We start from the raw sequence: 17,927 nt of genomic DNA on the forward strand, positions 1-17,927 counted from the left end.
GGCTTCATTAACTAACACTAGTGTGGGTTAGGGCTGGTTGGGGGTCTCATGGACCCAGGATTGAGGGTCAGCTCGAGGAACAGGAACCCTAATTTTAGTTCAACTAAGTTCTAACTAACTTGCACCGCGGCGTCTCAGCCTGGTAGCTTTGGGTTTTGGACCCGTGGCAGGAGAGAATTGGTGACAAATTGGAATGTTTTTGGACAATGATCCAGGCCACACACACTCCCACCGGGAACAAGCAATGTGCCTATTTTGACTGAAATAGCAGTCTTTCACAAGGCAGCAGCCTCTGCCAAACTCGGGATCCGGGACGATTCGGGGCTTCACAGGATGGCATTGGTTGCTTCACCACCAAGGGGAATCGTCGTCTTCTCTGGAGGCAGCGCTGCAAACAATCTCGTTGACGTATTCGAAGCCGTGCGTCAAAACAAAGACTGTCCGCTGAGTTACATCATTCCCATCAGTGACAACGGCGGCTCTTCATCAGAACTGATCAGGGTCTTTGGTGGCCCGGGAATCGGAGATGTTCGAAGTAAGCCCGCTCGCCTGACAAGCTATAAGGTGTACACAGTTGACAGAACTAATACCAGGTAGACTTGTTCGACTCATTCCGGACTGTCCGTCAAATCAAGAATTAGCTGCCATCAAAGCCTTTTTCAATTATAGGTTGCCACCCGCAGCTGATGCAGCGCACAACGAGTGGTATTCCATTGTCGAAGGAACCTCTCCGCTATGGAATGCTATCACTCCTGCAAAGAAGGAGCTCATCCGCTCGTTTCTGAACCATCTCAATCTTGAGATCCTGAAGCGGGCGCGACCACCATCTTCAACCTTTGATTTCACTTCTGCTAGTGTCGGAAATCTGTTCCTTACTGGAGCCCGCCTTTTCACTGGGAGCTTTGAGAGTGCGATTTACCTTCTGGGCAGCATTTGTTCTGTACCACTTGACAGTGCTCGAGTTATACCAGCTATTAATTCCAACTTTTCACATCACATATCTGCCTCACTAGCCGACGGGACTGTGATCGTTGGTCAAAACAGCATCTCTCATCCCAGCGAGACCACCGCTCTCCAGCCCGTTAGACGACGACCAAGCCTTCTCTTAGCCGATGGAGAGGATCTAAACTCTGAATCTGATGACCTCTCCTATGAAGACAGCCACTTACCTGGCTCGCTTCCAACCCTCCGCAACAAAAACATTACTTTCAGCAAATCCACCGTGGAAGAGCTACCATGCCGCATCTCCCGCGTTTGGTATATCAATCCATACGGCCAGGAGATCAAACCACCCGCCAATCCCCGGGTTCTAGAAGCCATACGCTCTTCTCAAGCTATAATATATAGCATCGGCTCCCTCTACACGTCTCTCATCCCTTCCATAATCCTCCGTGGTGTCGGCCAGGCCCTCTCAACCTGCCCAGCCCGCCACAAAATTCTCATCCTCAACGGCTCTCTCGACCGTGAAACAGGACCGGCAACTCACCCCTTCGCAGCCTCAGATTTTGTCGAAGCTCTGGTGCGCGCCGGGGAAGAATCGCACGGCCGCAGCCGCGGAGTGCAAAGAGTAAACGGCACGGTGGCAACACCTGAATCATGCCATGGGCCTGTTAAATCCGCATCGCAACCCCCTCGCATCTCCGTCCCGTACACCGCGTATGTTACGCATATCATCCATCTGGAGGGACCTGGGACTCCACGTGTCGATCGTGAGCGTCTGGCAGAGATGGGAATCGAGTGTTTGCGGGTATATGGACGGAAGGTGGAGGGCCAGTCTGGGGAAGTGTTGGGAATGAGATATGATTCTACGGCGTTGACACAAGCGCTGGAAATGGTGCTAGGTAAGAAGGGAGATGCCATGGTAGGAATAAAGAGTAGAAGAAATACAATGGAGAGCATGGCAGGAAGGTAGAACGGCCGGAGTCCTGGCAGGTCAGTGTCTTGATGTAGGGTTTTAGAAAACGCCATTTCTTTTTCTTTTTTTCTTTTTTTTTTTTTTTTTTTTCCTTTTTTTTTTTTTTTTTGGTGGGATCCTATACTCATGAAGGGAGATATAGATAATTTTAATCAATGGTAAGAAGATGGAGATGATCGAATATTTTCGGACTACATTATTTTTATCATAAAGAAAGAAGGCTGTGTGGTATATCCCTGGTGTAAGTAACGTTTCCGACCACCCGACGACTGCAATTTCAAAATCCAACCCTCAACATTCCAACCACGATAAAATGGTCAACGAAGCTGCAATTGAGCAAACAATTAAGGATTTAGAATCTCAAGAAGCTCAAAATTACAGATATACAGCTTTAAAATATGGAGTCAATGAAACTACGCTTGCACAGCAATTCAAAAGCTTACAAGTCTCCCGAAGTGAAGCCCCTTTTCTTTACCATAAATTATTGACAGATTCGCAAGAGAGATTCCTTCTTGGCTATATAAATAATCTTACGGTCAAAGGCTTTCCTCCTACGCCTCGAATTCTATGAAATCTTGTTGAAGATATCCTCAAATTGCCTGTTGGAGAGCACTGGGTTTCTCACTTCATTGAACGCCATAAAGATGAAATCAAAAGCATATAATTACGTGCCATTGACTAGCAAAGGAGGAATGCGGATAATGCGTACTACTATAGCCATTACTTTCAGCTTGTCAAGATCCAATTCCATACTGATTTGGGCTGGTTTGGCTGTCAGTTTTGCTAACTATCTCTCAGCTTCAGGAAAAGATCCACGAACACTGTACTTTGCCCTCAAATATCTATAATTTTGATGAGAAAGGGTTTGTACTTGGAATCCTGAGTATGCTCAAGCGAATTGTCACCACAGAGGCTTTGAAATCCGGGCCAATACTAGGAACAATGCAGGATGGAAGCAGAGACTTCATATCTCTACTGGCATGCATTTGTGCAGACGGAACAGCACCTCCACCATTTATTATCTTCAAGGGGGAGTCAGGAGACCTTCAAGATAAGTGGCTTGCTGATTTTGTATGCAAAAAGGACCACTCTTCTTTGCTGCTTCCGAGAATGGATGGAGTAGTGATAACTTTGGCCTTGAGTTCCTCAAATGTTTTGACCAGCTTACACGAGATAAAGCAGGCGGATCCAAAGGCTCTAGGCGTGGAAAGCGCCTGCTTATTGTGGATGGCCATTCATCCCATGTCAACATGAAATATATTGAATACACTGATGCGAATAACATCCTTCTTGCTGTCTTTCCACCCCATTCTGCACACCATTTACAGCCTCGAGATGTTGGAATATTTGGACCACTGTCTTCTGCATATTCCGAATATATGGATGACTTCCTTTGTGGAGGATTTGGCTTCGATCAAATGAACAAATCGAGCTTTTGGCAAATCTTTCACCCAGCTTGGAAGGATGCCACCATGCCAAAGACTCCTACTAGTGCCACTAGGATTTGCATTCTGAGCCAGTGCTTGAGCCAAATACCACAGCTACCCTCCGAAATCAAGCTTCTAGTTAAAGCTACTGAGAGACTAGTGCTCCATAATGAAGCTCTAGTGGTTGAAAATCAAGGCCTAACCCAAGCTCTACGGGTTGAACGCAAGCAACGGCGGTGTGGAAGAGCCATGGGGCTTTTGGATCCTGAGAAGCCTGGTCAAGCTCAGTTCTTTTCTCCCAAGAAAGTAGCACAGGCTAGAGAGAAATTTTTGGAATTAGAGAACAAAAAGGAACAAGAGCAGGCTCAGAAGGAACATGACAAGCTTCAGAAGGTCATTGCAAGAGAAGTAAAGGCTGCAGAAGCTCCAGAACAGAAGAAAGCTCGCGAAGCCAAAAAGAAGCCAATAAAGCTGCCAAAGAAGCTCAAAAAGAAGCTCAATGTGTTGAACGAGAGGCTTGTAAAACCCTTGAACTAGCTGAGAAGGAAGAACGAGCTCGCAAGCGCCAGCAGGCCAAAGAAGAGAAGGCTGCTCAGAAGGCCTTCCAAAATAGGAAAGCGGTAAAGAGCCCTAGTTGCTCAAAAAGCCAGGATACCCTAGTTCAACGGCCTAAACCTCCTAAACAGAACCCTAAGAACCCTCCTAAGCCAAAATCAACCCTGCCAGCTTCGAATTTGGATAATGCTGTCGCTCCAATTCCAGAGAAGCCAAAAACGACTAGCTCCCGCTTCGGCCGTACTATTAAGCCAACACAAAGGGTTTTGGATAATCTATAGAGATTTATATGTAATGTTCCATCTTATTTACTAGTATTTAATATTTAATTTGAATATCTTATTTGGTTGTTGAGATATTGCTGGTTTTGTAAGGAGGGTTGATTTTTAAGCCGTAGTCGTTGGGTGGTAAAAATCGTTCGGCGGTCGGAAACGTTAATCGACTGGCATAAACTCTAAAACCCCTTTGACACCTTTCTCCAAAACCGCCAGGGAATGTCCCGCACTGTCCTTCTTGAGTTACCCTCCACAGAAGATACAGAGAAACTAAAATTATGAGATCTGGATATCTTTGTTACTGCTTCTTTTTTGTTGTCAGCTTAAGCTGCAGAGGTACAAGATTCCGTCGAGGCCCAGGTACGTCAGATCTTGTAAGCACTCTGCGGCAAACCGGGCAATTTCCGCGGGGCGTTTTTCCATTTTCATGTATGCGTCTCTCTTCACCAAAGCGGAGCGTGTCGATAATGCATTTGTGGCAGAATAGGTGGCCTAAACGCAAGGTGCATTAGCCTTGTTCAACAAACTAGAGGCCCATATAGGAGGGAATGAGGGACGAAAGCCTACCACAAATGGTAATCGTGGCATCTTCAGGCGTATCCATGCAGACAGGACACTTGTAAGATGTTAGAGCGGATCGACCAGTCTCATCTTTTGCAGAATGTTGCGCCTTGACAGCATCCTCTCGTTGTTTGGATAAAGCGTGGGCAAGAGTTGTAGAGTCATTGACCGAAGTTAGGTCAATTGACTCGACATCGGGGCCTTCAACTGCAGAGCTGTTTTGCGGGGTAGAAGCTGCATCTGATGTGAGTATGGAGGGTCCCGCAGCTGCACCATGATTCAACCTCCGTCTTTTGGAATCGTGAGAGTCCCCCGAGACATGTAATCGTGATGGGTTGCGTGGTGGAGTATAAAGGCTGCTGAGAGGTCGAATTTCGTCTCTACCGTTATAAGGAGAGGATGATCCGAGGGTCGTAAGGTCGACAAAAGCGCTAGCGCTCCGGGACATGTTTCTGGCAAAGGAGGTGCGAGGCTGACAATATTGCTAAGTGGAAAGTCTTGGAAATACGGGCAGATTCCCATAAGACCAAGTCCAAAAATAAGACCCCACGCCCGACCAAGCTATGTGGTAAGGGAAAGATGCCACTAGAGAGGACGGTGTAAAATACGGCGTGAAGGTGGTGATCTCAGTGCAAGTGAAAAATGGTAGCCCTCAGCGGCCTCCGCCGCCTCTTCCAGCACCAAAAGTGTTCGTTTGAGCGGCCTGAGCTGGTGGTCACTTGACGAGCTCGAAATCTGAGGAGTGAGGGAAAGAGCCGGCAGTAGGGAAGTCAAAATGTGGGCCGCAAATGATTAGATTTGTCAAGAGGCAGAAGCAAGGGCAGTAAAATCAAATTATACAATAGGCGGCGTTGATTATGTGTGTCTGGATAAAGCCGGGACGAGATGAATGAAGATGGGATCAGATGGCAAACTCCTGATTATATAAGGTCCTTATCGATAAGATAAGGGTCCATCAGGACGGAGTACTCCGTACTAGTTCCATAACTACTTGAGGTTTGATGGTAAGGTTCCTGTGTTCTGTGCACGTGAGCAGCCTTATCAGCTCTTCCGCGGGTTTCTTCTGCTGGGCTCGTCGTCTCGTCCCAACTGTCGGCTCAACACTCAACCTTTGCGCACAGCATGGTTTAGCATTTGATCAAGGATGCTGGTACCATCTGCCGGCGCTTCCGGGGCTTTGCTAAGAGCCTCTTGTCAGCCTCGGAGGCTCTCCTTGGCTCTTCACCCCCAGCAAAATCTCCTATCGCTTTTCAGGCATTACTCGTCGCAAACCGCGCCAAATGACGTGGCCGACGCGTTGAAGAGGAGTACGCTTGCTTGTGAGTATATTTTCATAGGTGCAAGCAATTGTTTCATATACTGAGCTTCTTTTTAGTGCCGTCGACTGCACGATTCAATGAGATTGGTGTCCAGCAGCTAAGCAGCCATGTCCATTCTCAAATATTTCCTCGACCGCCCACACCGCCGGAGCCGGAGTTAGTGGCCCTTTCGAAAGACCATCTAACCAGGCATGAACTACTTGGGAAAGCCCAGGATGCCGCTAATCCGATTGCCTTCGATTTGCCTCGCCTGCAAGGCGAGACACTGGATGAGCATTTTTACAAGCTGGGAATGGACGCCTCTGCGCCATATCTGGACTTTGCGAGACGGTATTCGTTGATTCATCTTTCACCGGCCCCCCGAAAATGGGTTAGAAGGAGTGGATGGACGAAATACAATGCCGATGGGACGACTGAACAAGTACACGCCCCCAACGAGAGCATGTTAACCTTCGACACTGAAGTTATGTGGAAGGAAAGTCCCTTTGCTGTTATGGCATGTGCTGCGAGCCCCACAGCATGGTATGCCTGGCTTTCGCCGTGGCTTCTTGGAGAATCTGAAAATCCTCAGCACCTTGTCCCACTAGGTGACCCTTCGAATTCGCGGATAGTTGTGGGGCATAACATTGGCTACGACAGAGCTAGGATATTTGAAGAATATGATTTACAACAATCGCGCAATTTTTTCCTCGATACGATGTCTTTACATGTGGCAGTGAATGGAATGTGTTCGCAACAAAGACCTACCTGGATGAGACATAAAAAGAACCGTGACCTAAGAGAAAAGATAGCGCAGCAAACAGACTCCTATGAACTTGGCCAACTGCTAGAAAACAAAGCACTTAGTGAAGAAGAGGAGGAGTTGTGGGTAGGAAGGAGCTCCATTAACTCCTTGCGAGATGTCGCCAAATTCCATTGCAATGTCACCATCGACAAGGCGCAGCGAGATCACTTTGGCGAGCTTGACAGAGACGGTATACAGCAGAGATTAGATGAGCTTCTCGATTATTGTGCAGCCGATGTTTCCATCACCCACCGCGTTTACCGAAAAGTATTTCCCAATTTTCTTGAAACCTGTCCCCATCCGGTGAGTTTTGGGGCACTACGGCACCTCTCTACCGTAATTCTGCCAGTCAACGAGACATGGGCCCAGTACATCAAAAGCGCCGAAGAAACATATCATCGTCGATTAAGTGATGTCCAAAATCGGCTGGAGGAACTGTGCCAAGAAGCGGTTGAAGTGAGAGATAAACCAGAAGTGTACAATAATGATCCTTGGTTACGGCAACTTGACTGGTCCGGCCAGGAAATTAAGATGGTTAAAGGAAAGAAGAAAGGTGATCCTCCCCGGCCAGCTGCACGCCAGAAGAAGCCCGGCATGCCTAAATGGTACAAGGATCTCTTCCCAAAAAGCAATGGCCCGATGAATTTGACTGTGCGCACGCGAATTGCGCCAATTCTTTTGAAGCTAGCTTGGGATGGATATCCCCTCGTGTGGTCTGATAAGTATGGGTGGACGTTCCAGGTCCCGAAAGCCGACGTGCACAAATATCAGCATCAAGCCGTCGTACAATGCGACATGTCTGAAGAAAAGAACGAGGTTCTTAAAATTGACACGGCCAATGTATATTACAAGCTGCCTCACAAAGATGGGCCCGAAGCACGCTGTGTAAGCCCGATGGCAAAGGGCTATTTGCAATACTTTGAGGGCGGGAAACTTTCGTCGCAATTTGCATTAGCGAAGGAGGCGCTGGAGATGAATGCTTCGTGCTCATATTGGATAAGTGCCAGAGATCGAATCATGACGCAGCTCGTCGTCTATGAAAAAGATTTACCTGGCTCATCGCGTGATGGAAAATCTCAAAACCCTGCGTCAAATTTGGGTTTCATATTGCCTCAGATCATCCCGATGGGAACGATCACTCGAAGGGCCGTCGAGAATACCTGGCTTACGGCGAGCAATGCAAAGGCTAACCGTGTTGGCTCGGAACTCAAGGCTATGGTCAAGGCTCCGCCTGGCTACGTTTTTGTAGGCGCTGACGTTGATTCCGAAGAGCTTTGGATTGCTAGTCTTGTGGGCGACTCCCAGTTTCAAATCCACGGGGGTAATGCGATCGGCTTCATGACTCTGGAGGGCACCAAAGCCGCTGGAACCGATCTTCACTCGAAAACCGCTAAAATCCTGGGAATCTCTCGAAATAACGCTAAAGTATTCAACTATGGTCGGATCTACGGAGCTGGACTCAAGTTTGCTGCTACTCTCCTGCGGCAATTCAACCCTTCGATTTCAGACGATCAGACAAAAGTGATCGCAGCCAATCTTTACAAGGAAACAAAAGGTACACGAACAATTCGTAAGACGATTAGCGACTCGCCATTCTGGAGAGGTGGGACTGAATCCTTTGTTTTCAACAAGCTTGAAGAGTTCGCAGAGCAGGAAAGACCTCGAACTCCTGTGTTAGGTGCCGGAATCACGGAAGCTCTAATGCGGCGCTTTATTAACAAGGGAAGTTTCATGACCTCACGTATTAACTGGGCGATCCAGTCATCGGGCGTCGATTACCTCCACTTGCTTATTATATCTATGGATTTCCTTGTTCGCCGTTTTAATTTAAATGCCCGTCTCGCCATTAGCGTTCACGATGAAATCAGGTACCTTGTTAAGGAGGAAGATAAATACAGGGCTGCCATGGCTTTACAAGTTGCAAACATTTGGACTCGAGCCATGTTCTCTCAGCAAATGGGCATTGATGACTTGCCTCAATCATGCGCATACTTCTCGGCTGTCGACATCGACCATGTGTTGAGAAAGGAAGTTGATATGGATTGCGTGACCCCTTCGCATCCGCAGAAAATTCCCCCGGGTGAATGTATTGACATTGCTCAGTTGCTCGAGAAAGGCGATCAAGCTTTCCTGGACCCTTCTATTGAGCCGCGTCTTCCTCCGGCTCCTGAGAAGTACACATATACTCCGCGAAAGACAGTGATGTCCTCACTAGACTGCGCTCAAGATATCTCTTTCATCAAGGCGCAAATCGTCAGCGACGACAAGGAATTACGCGCCATTATCAGAGACATAATGAAAAGCCAACCTTCCTCCGATAAATCCAATGCAACTTCTGGGTCGTCCGCCAGCAGACGACGAAGTGTGTCGAAAGTCCCTTCACATGCTGAGCCCCAGCGTGCGGTTCTTATGGAGGTGGAGCCAAACCTTCTCGACGGATTCAAAGGATTCAACAGCGTTGAGAAAACGCCGCAGTTTCCAATTCACCGCTATGGATGGAAACCCAAAACATCGCCTCGTCTCTAGGAGACCCTATCTATTCGACTCTCTTCATACCTTTCTCTGAAATTTGTACTGTACATGTAACTTCCTGAGCACTACTTTCCTATGTTCTACTACCCCTTTCTCTACAGTGGCAGTATGCCCTTCTGATATATGGAGTAACGTCCTCCCAGAAAAAAAAAAAAAAAAGAAGAAAAAAGGGCCGACAATGATGTCCTTGGCGCATTGGCTCACGGGGAGTTGGTGTACAATTGGTGCATAAGACGGCGCTGGCGTAGCTTCGGCACCGCCATGGACGGAGGACAGGCGGACTTGAATAGTATTGGATAGCATCTAATAATGTCTGATGCGGTGAGCATATGCTGTTTGGATGACCAAAGTCAATGTATTATTAGATGATCTCATTTGTCTAAAGTTCAAATATTTATTAATTATGTGCGAATATGGCCTTTGCAATTACTCCGTAACTCTGAGGAGGATGGCTAATTAATCGACGTCTCGCTGGCGATTGGGATTGATCCCTTAGTGAGGTCGATATCTGCCACCCGCAGTGCCTCTGGCACTGGCAAATGATTAAAACGAATTGATTCGCAGTGAGGCGATCTGGCAAGCGTAACTTGGTCGGGTTTGTAGTTTGTCAATCACTCACATACCTCAGTGTGTGAGTTTAGCCATGAGGGTGCAGTTACCCTTGGTCGGGGGCTGTGCTGTGGAGCGCATTTGGGAGCTTGGATACGGGAAGAGTCTATCGAGAGGATATTTTCCCGTGCGGCTTGAGGAAACTCTCCCTCAAGGATTACCACGTAGACCCGAGCTATCTCTTCTCGACGAGTATGAACTCCAAGCTCTGTGCTCTTACAGATTCCAGCGTTCACTCCTCGACGTCACGTTGCAGCGTGCTCCAGCAGCTCTTGGCCCCACAAGCAGGGGACAATCAATCCGTGGCGGCCCTGAGGGTTCACCATGAGCATCACAGGATACAACCACGCCCAGTACCCAGAGAATAGCTCAGATTCACTCTGCGATTTAGAAGCGCGGGCGGCCTCGACATCTCAAAAGCGTGACCGCACGTTGTCGTCTTCCCCCGGCCATTGTGCTCAGAATCCTTGTGGTTTTACCTACGCCGACTCTAGTTCGGTAAAGAGACGCACAAGACGCTCGAACACCGCGCATTCGTACTATGCAGACGTCGCTGCTGGCCAGCCGGGCTGGCGCCCTGGAGAAGAACCGGGCCTTGATCCCTCTGAGCCCATCCCTCCGCCTTATCGCGCTCCTGGCGAGTCACTGTTACCCCAATCGATAAACAAGCGATGCGATATTACAGTGGTCGATTGTTCGCACGATAATATACGGGTGTATCAATTGGACAATGATACTCTGCCAGGTTTTCTTGAGAAGGGGAAAGAGCCGTGGGTTGTTTGCCGGTGGATCAATGTCAACGGATTGAGCTGGGATGTTGTCAGGTTACTGGCTACGGAAAAGCGGATTCATAAGCTTGCGGTTGAGGACTTAATGCATTCGATAGATCGGACAAAAGCCGACTGGTACTCAGATCACACGTTTGTCTTGCTTGAAATGCAGAAGTTGATCAAATTGAGATCTTATGACTCGGTTGAAGGATCGGAAGCTGAAAGTGATACGGAGGATGGAAGGCTGAGCGAAACAACATCAAGGACTTCTTCGCCCAGCAAGAGAATCAACAAACGTGGCACAGTCGGTGGTGTTATAAAGGATGCGCTCCTTGACTTGCTAAGACCTACGTTTGAAAAGCGACGCCTTAAGCGGAATGCAAGTCAAACGGGCCTGCAACCAAATGCTATTCGCACGCTCCAGCGGTTCCGAGGTGGTCCTAACGAAGACAGGGTGGAATTTATGGAACGTCATGCCGTACTTGGTCCAAGAGGGCTGGGGGTTGCCATTGAGCAGGTGTCGATTTTCCTTCACGCAGATAACACCATAACATCGTTTTTCGAGGAGAGTGGAGACGACATTGAAGGCCCCATTGTCCAGCGTCTCTGTTCTCCGGGAACAATTCTCCGTGAATCCTGCGATGCGAGCATGATCCTACAGGCAATTCTCGATGCTATTGCGGATCTCGCCATTCCAGTTACAAGGGCTTACCAGGATGTCATGGGGGAACTAGAACTCGAAGTCTTGACCGATCCGGATATACACCAATCCACAACTCTCTACCTCCTAACTTCAGAGATTTCTGTGCTGCGAAATGCCATCCAGCCGATGATCGGTGTGATCAATTCGTTGCGTGACCGGAGTTCTGGTATCGAGGTTAAGAAAGCCTCGTCAACCGCAAATTTTCTCCTGCCTACAGGACGCCCGTCAAGCAGGAATTCTATACATCCTGATGTAGAAGGGGTAAGGATGGCTTCTGCAGTGTCCATTAGCCCGATGTGTCAGACATATCTGGGGGATGTCCTCGATCATTGCATTACTACGACAGAACAATATGATCAAATGCGGCGTTTGGCGGCTAATATGATTGAACTGATTTTCAATACTATTGGTACGTGGAATTCAACCTACAACTATGGTGTATTTAGAGATGCTAACATGTGTTTGGCTGAAGGTGCTTATCAAAATGAAAGCATGAAACAGTTGACTCTGGTGACATGCATGTTTCTTCCGTTGACATTTCTTACAGTAAGCCCCGATAATATCGCACCACTCTTATCATACATAGAAGTTTGACATGTTGCTAGGGTTATTTTGGCATGAACTTCCCTCGGTTTACAGGAGTTAACAATCATAGCGATGCGTAAGTTCGTTTACCTAGGATTCCCATCTTCAAAATGCTGACTTTGATAGATTCTTCTGGATTATTGCAGTGCCATTTGTCTTTGCCACAATGGTTTTCTTGATGTGAGTGCTAATTGCATTTTTCAAATCGTATACAGAGTATTTGGAACTTTACTGATGGGAACGTTAGGCGGGAAATGATAAAGCGCTGGCTGCTGAGGCTAGCGCAGAGACGGTTGATCTGGAGTTCACGTCGTCGCCGAAAGGATCGATAAAGAAGCAATCGCGTCCTCTAGCTTTAGTGATATAATCAGTATGAGTAGATGAGGAGATGGGATTATTGAACCTTCGAGATGCATATCGAATACTACGCGCAGAGGTAGGTCGATGCACGTATACACGAACATATCGTCCAAACCCATCGCTGTTGCCTTATGTCTTCAGATTCAAATTAAAATTTCCTCCGCTGGAAAGCTAAATACGCCTTCCAAGGCAATTTCCAATCCGTCGAGAGAAGTTCCGGTTTAAATATGTCGAAGTCAACTTTCTGCAGCTTATCTAACCAGAGTTGGGTGGATACGGCAGGCATCAATACTCCGAACCCTCGTTCAACGTCTTGAAGTTGCACGGCCAAATTCGACATTTTAGAATCTGCACCGTCGGCTGCGGGCTCGTGTCCGTAGTACTCATGGCCTTCCTCTCCCTCATGCTCAAAATCATGCCCCACATCCTTGCCGGCACGGAGGTTCTGTAGCATTTGTCGAGCAGTGATGAGATGGTCACTCGCTCGCGTCGCCACCGCAAAGACAGCATCACGGAGTCCTGGGGCATCCGCACCTTGCCTGAAGACGTCTTCTTCTTTGAGCCTCGTCTGCGCCATCACGTCGAGCGGAAGTGTGATATGGCCCTGCCGGGTACTTCCTCCGGGACCACCTAAGGGATCTTGGTTGGAGTGGTGATTTGGCGGCGGGGGAAATGCGACCAAAGGCAGACCTCGGAGGATGGATGTTATGCCTGCTGCTTTGCCGATGTGAGACGCCAGATGGTCTACTGTCAATGATGTGAGGGGGAGAACACTGAGCGTCAGATATAAAAGGGTGGAATATGTGTTTTCGGCGTATTGGTCCAGGGCAGCAATATTGGTATATGGTGTGTTTGTTAGAGGCTGCTCTCGGGCATTTATTAGCCGTGTTAACCACCCTTTGCTTATGCGGGCTTTCCCCTTTGTTCTAGCATCCAGGCTGGAAAGTGAATGGGCAAGCAGTATGGCTATGGGCTCCTTTGGTGGAGTGCCGGCGAGTGTTTTTGTGATGGTATCCCGCCAGAATTGAAGTCGCATAAGACCGATCGTGGGGTTGGATGTGCTGTCTGGGATTAAGGACAGGGAGACATTGAGGGCGCGGAGAGCAATGTAAAAGTTCAACGTGTGACGAGGAATGAAGGTGCTAAGTGTGTATGACGGCCGGTCGTATTTCCTGGCGCATTCGTTAGCACGGAGGTTTAAGCTGATGCTAGGATGAAAATGGCTGCATACTGTAGGAGTTCAATACAATATTTTTGCGCCGATTCAAATTCTGCCTTAGAATTGGTAATGTAGGAATGCAATGGCGAACCTGAAGCGAAGTGCCTTGCCCCTTGCGGTTTCTTCAGTGGACGCATTGTTGAAGATAGCTGATTGCCTCGAAGCATGCACCGCAAGCAGGCCTTGTCTGCTTGAAATGCCATCTTTTTGGATGGCTAAGGAAAACTGTGGGATTTTCAAGCTAGTAAAACCATAGCCCCGAGGTATCTAGGGCTCAACAGATCTACTCCAGTAGAAAAGGGTCCAATTTCATATTGCGACTGGAATTTGGTCGGATTTCAAAGTGACGCGCGCTAAACTGCTTCGGGAATGCACTCTCACCATCCAACAAACGGAACAATCGGCGGAACCGCGACAAGTGGAGCAGAGACAACTCTAACAGATCTCTACTCTCACGCTACAGGGTGATGCAAGTATAGAGATACAGCGGTCCGCTGGCTTTTATCCATAACTGGCATCATGGCGGACGAAGCCGATGGCGGCGCGCCGTCCTTTTCCGAACCTCTTGACCTGGTCCGCCTATCGCTCGATGAAATCGTCTTCGTGAAGCTGAGAGGAGATCGGGAGCTCAAAGGGCGCCTACACGTGGGTGACAACTCTTCTACTAGGATTTTTTGCTTGTGAGGATAGCATGGTGACTCTTCTATTAGGCGTACGACAGCCATTGCAACCTTGTTCTCGGAGAAGTCGAGGAGACAGTCTATGTGGTGGAGGAAGATGAAAACGAGGAAGAGATCATCAAGGTATGGACATCTCTACAGGAGGAGCCTGGTTATCAGACAATAACTTTGATGTAGACGATAAAACGACAGGAAGACATGCTATTCGTTCGAGGTACGTAGGAAATGGGCCCCGTCCATGACTCTTCTTTCTAGTCGCTGAACAGTACTCCAGGAGACTCCGTCGTCCTGATCTCGCCGCAATCCTCGCCTTGAAAAAGAGTCTGGCGATGAGTCATACTATATGAAATTTTCCAGCGAACGCCTCCCCAACGGGTGTGAATAACAGCAGCCCCGAAGTGGTCGGCGTCAAAAGAACAGAAATTTAGAATAATGGAGCACATCCTAGGTCGATATCAAGTGGGCGTCACCCGTGATATCTCAGGGAGAATCGTAGGCTGGGCCGCCGAACCAATGTAAAGTTCGAGATCTTGCCCTTGAGAATGGCTTTATCAACGCATGCTGTAGTTAATTGAACCGTCAAGACCATGTATCCTTTCCAAACTCTTGAGACTCATATAATCACGCGCATCCTTATTATGGCTGTCGTCTGGAGTAGAGGGCGCTAGGAGCAGAGTGAGTCAGTCATAGCTGCTACTGCCAGCGCGGAGGCCCAAACGGGACGGAGTGGGAATTACTCATAGTTCAGGAGTTCGTTGATTGGTGTGAGCCCCGGCTCGTGCTTGAGCCGCAAACCTTCGGTTCCATCGTGGAGTTATTTAACCAAATGAGGTCCAGCTGTCCGCAACGTCATGCCATCATTATTAAACCCCGATTCCACGCCTCTTCAAGCATGCGTTCATAGTTTTGATTATATTTCAGCTATCTTCGTTGGATTTATAGGCTTCAGGGGAAATGATCACTCGATTACGAACGTGAACGTCTAGCGCAAACCCGCGCTCGCCCTCCAAAACCGCAGCCAAATGTATATATTATCTTTAGCATGAGTCACAAAGGTTACAAGCAAACACTCGAGGAGAGACGGAGGGGCGAATTGGTATGTTTTTTATGACGACGGTGACCAGTCTGAATCTGACCACATCCAGTCCCTTAGTGAGTTCGCCGAGTATGTTGAGAAGCAGCAGGCAATCCGATACGGCGCAGTGAACGTTGGCGGTGCCCGGGTGGCACCCAGCGACAGCGGGTATTCGACCGCCGCTCCTTCTTCTGTGGTACCTGACGAGCACCCGGAACTGGATATTCTCGACCAGCTAGACTTGTCCGACGCTGCTCCGCCAGTGAAACTAAAGGATCTACTACTTGATGACTCTTCCGATGAAGAAGCCACGCTGCTACAACTTGCTGCCATCGTCCAGGCTCGCGTAGATGAGGGCCACGGAGAAACCGTCTTTGATCTTGGACAAGAAGATAGCGGCGAATGGATGCAATTCACCAAAAACCAATGGGAATTCGCCTTCAATCGCTTAAAAAAGGCAGCTCAGCACAATCAAGCTGATTGCTCCGTGCTGCTGACATACAATGTTGGCGGCCCAGCTGAAGCCAGCACCAAAAATGACCGTATAAAGTGCGCCTATGGCAAAGTCTTGATACGACGGGCGGCAGGTACAGTGGAGGATGTCATTGAAACCAGGATCGCAGTTGTTGGGAACGTCGATGCAGGGAAAAGTACCCTCCTTGGTGTCCTGGTGAAGGGCAGGCTTGACGATGGACGCGGTAGGGCAAGAGTAAATCTCTTCCGTCACAAACACGAAATCGAGAGCGGGCGCACTAGCTCTGTTGGTATGGAGATAATGGGATTTGATGCGCATGGTCGGATTGTTGGGCACGGTCAGCAACGCAAACAGTCATGGGAGGAAATCGGGAAGCAGTCTGCCAAAGTTATTTCCTTCACCGACCTTGCCGGGCATGAACGATACTTACGAACCACGGTCTTTGGAATGCTTAGCAGCAGTCCCAACTACTGCCTCCTTATGGTAGCGGCAAATAACGGATTGATCGGTATGAGCAAAGAACATCTAGGAATAGCTCTCTCTCTGAATGTTCCCGTGATGGTTGTGATAACCAAAATCGACATCTGCCCCCCTCAGATTCTTCAACAGACGATCACTCAGTTGACCCGAATTCTAAAGTCCCCGGGCGCCCGCAAAATTCCCGTTTTCATCAAAACCCTGGAAGAGACTGTTAACACCGCAACTCAATTTGCTAATCAGCGCATTTGCCCTATATTTCAAGTGTCTAACGTTACAGGAGAGTCGCTTGACTTGGTTCGCACGTTCCTCAACATCCTTCCCCACCATGGCCACTACAATCCTGACGCGCCGTTCGAGTTTCTCGTGAACGATACCTTCTCCGTCCCGTTCGTGGGGACCGTAGTGTCCGGAGTTGTCAAGTCTGGAATGGTCCATGCAGGAGACACGGTTCTCATTGGGCCTGACTCTGTTGGACAATTTAGGCAAACAGCGATTAAGTCGATTGAGCGCAAACGTCTACCCGTTCATGCTTGTGCCGCTGGTCAAAGTGGATCATTCGCACTCAAAGGAGTCCGGAGGAAAGAGGTTCGCAAAGGCATGGTTGTTTTGCCCAAGCTTGAGAAGCCCCCAAAGGTCTACCGCGAATTCGTCGCTGAAGGTAAGGATATATATATATATGCCTCCTTCCCGTAATGCTCGACTATCACTGCTGGAGTTTTACTTATCAATATATATTTATAGTGTTGATTCTTTCCCATGCGACAACTATCAAGCGAAAATATCAAGCAATGCTTCATGTTGGAGCGGTGAGCCAAACATGTGCAATTATCGACCTTGACCGCGACTTCATTCGTACTGGAGATCGTGCAACTGTCGCTTTCAGATTCATCCAGCGGCCGGAGTTCCTGTCTGTGGGCGATCGGATTCTTTTCCGCGAAGGCCGCACCAAAGGCCTAGGAATAGTCAAAGCAGTAGGCTATGATCCGAAGAACCCATTGAATCCCAACTTAATGAAGCCTGTCGACGAAGATGGGACAGTGAATTAACATTATGTGTTATTTTCCTCCGCGAAGCTAGTAACATATACATGATTTTTATGCTGATATTCATTTTTCCTTACAACAGGATACAGCACACTGGCGTTTTGGGTTTTGTCTAGGTGTTATGCTTTTTGTTTAACCGGAGGCAGGCTTGTGTGCTACTCCACAATATTCTTATACTTTTCTTGCCCACTCCATTGCTTAGCCGATGATGACCTGACACCCTGGAATGATCTAACCTAATAGTGATCATGTAAAAACCATGGCAAATGCACTGTTTTATTCCCCTATCAGCTCTTTATCTGGTGTTCTTGGCCGACATTGCGCACTTTTTGGGTGAACAAGCTGCTTTGATAAGCGGCGGCCGGGATGACGTCACTGGCTACCACACGTCATCTACGCCTAAATATGGACGAGTTGGACGCATCAAGTACGGATTGTCATAGGGAGATTTTCCTGGCGTATAAAATGATCATGATGGTCGAAATCGAAAGGTTTGGGTCTTTTATTCATTTCAGTCATATTTGATATTCCTTTTTGGTTATTTTTAACGGTTTGTTCGA

General features: G+C 48.2%; 7 protein-coding genes across 7 annotated transcripts; 5 read left to right on the forward strand and 2 right to left on the reverse strand.

Annotated features, from left to right (window-relative positions):
• Positions 1 to 333: 333 nt before the first annotated feature.
• Positions 334 to 2,486, forward strand: CIMG_09309 (uncharacterized protein; the record flags this gene model as incomplete). Its single annotated transcript, XM_012358307.1, has 3 exons — positions 334 to 535; positions 594 to 1,908; positions 2,129 to 2,486. The coding sequence occupies 3 exons, from the start codon at positions 334 to 336 to the stop codon at positions 2,484 to 2,486; spliced, it is 1,875 nt and encodes a 624-aa protein (XP_012213730.1).
• Positions 2,487 to 4,378: 1,892 nt separating this feature from the next.
• CIMG_09311 (uncharacterized protein) lies at positions 4,379 to 5,639 on the reverse strand. Its single transcript, XM_001239689.2, has 2 exons — positions 4,740 to 5,639; positions 4,379 to 4,664 (listed from the first exon to the last, which is right to left on the reverse strand). Exons 1-2 carry the CDS (start codon positions 5,179 to 5,181, stop codon positions 4,471 to 4,473), a joined length of 636 nt encoding a protein of 211 aa, XP_001239690.2. The 5' UTR covers positions 5,182 to 5,639; the 3' UTR covers positions 4,379 to 4,470.
• A 189-nt stretch (positions 5,640 to 5,828) lies between these two features.
• Positions 5,829 to 9,778, forward strand: CIMG_09312 (DNA polymerase gamma). The gene is made up of 2 exons (XM_001239690.2): positions 5,829 to 6,052; positions 6,109 to 9,778. Exons 1-2 carry the CDS (start codon positions 5,878 to 5,880, stop codon positions 9,360 to 9,362), a joined length of 3,429 nt encoding a protein of 1,142 aa, XP_001239691.1. The 5' UTR covers positions 5,829 to 5,877; the 3' UTR covers positions 9,363 to 9,778.
• Positions 9,779 to 10,096: 318 nt separating this feature from the next.
• Positions 10,097 to 12,438, forward strand: CIMG_09313 (CorA family metal ion transporter). The gene is made up of 5 exons (XM_001239691.2): positions 10,097 to 11,859; positions 11,923 to 11,996; positions 12,056 to 12,111; positions 12,162 to 12,215; positions 12,283 to 12,438. The coding sequence occupies exons 1-5, from the start codon at positions 10,302 to 10,304 to the stop codon at positions 12,365 to 12,367; spliced, it is 1,827 nt and encodes a 608-aa protein (XP_001239692.2). The 5' UTR covers positions 10,097 to 10,301; the 3' UTR covers positions 12,368 to 12,438.
• A 105-nt stretch (positions 12,439 to 12,543) lies between these two features.
• CIMG_09314 (uncharacterized protein) lies at positions 12,544 to 13,843 on the reverse strand (the record flags this gene model as incomplete). The annotated part of the gene is made up of 2 exons (XM_001239692.2): positions 13,627 to 13,843; positions 12,544 to 13,567 (listed from the first exon to the last, which is right to left on the reverse strand). Exons 1-2 carry the CDS (start codon positions 13,815 to 13,817, stop codon positions 12,544 to 12,546), a joined length of 1,215 nt encoding a protein of 404 aa, XP_001239693.1. The 5' UTR covers positions 13,818 to 13,843.
• Positions 13,844 to 14,082: 239 nt separating this feature from the next.
• Positions 14,083 to 14,922, forward strand: CIMG_09315 (U6 small nuclear ribonucleoprotein). Its single transcript, XM_001239693.2, has 4 exons — positions 14,083 to 14,259; positions 14,325 to 14,417; positions 14,472 to 14,508; positions 14,569 to 14,922. The coding sequence occupies exons 1-4, from the start codon at positions 14,134 to 14,136 to the stop codon at positions 14,607 to 14,609; spliced, it is 297 nt and encodes a 98-aa protein (XP_001239694.2). The 5' UTR covers positions 14,083 to 14,133; the 3' UTR covers positions 14,610 to 14,922.
• Positions 14,923 to 15,194: 272 nt separating this feature from the next.
• CIMG_09316 (GTP binding protein) lies at positions 15,195 to 17,656 on the forward strand. The gene is made up of 3 exons (XM_001239694.2): positions 15,195 to 15,390; positions 15,440 to 16,982; positions 17,066 to 17,656. Exons 1-3 carry the CDS (start codon positions 15,337 to 15,339, stop codon positions 17,368 to 17,370), a joined length of 1,902 nt encoding a protein of 633 aa, XP_001239695.2. The 5' UTR covers positions 15,195 to 15,336; the 3' UTR covers positions 17,371 to 17,656.
• The last annotated feature ends 271 nt before the right edge of the window (positions 17,657 to 17,927 follow it).

The sequence above is a fragment of the Coccidioides immitis genome (assembly GCF_000149335.2).
Source record: "Coccidioides immitis RS genomic scaffold supercont3.5, whole genome shotgun sequence".
Classification (NCBI taxonomy): domain Eukaryota; kingdom Fungi; phylum Ascomycota; class Eurotiomycetes; order Onygenales; family Onygenaceae; genus Coccidioides; species Coccidioides immitis.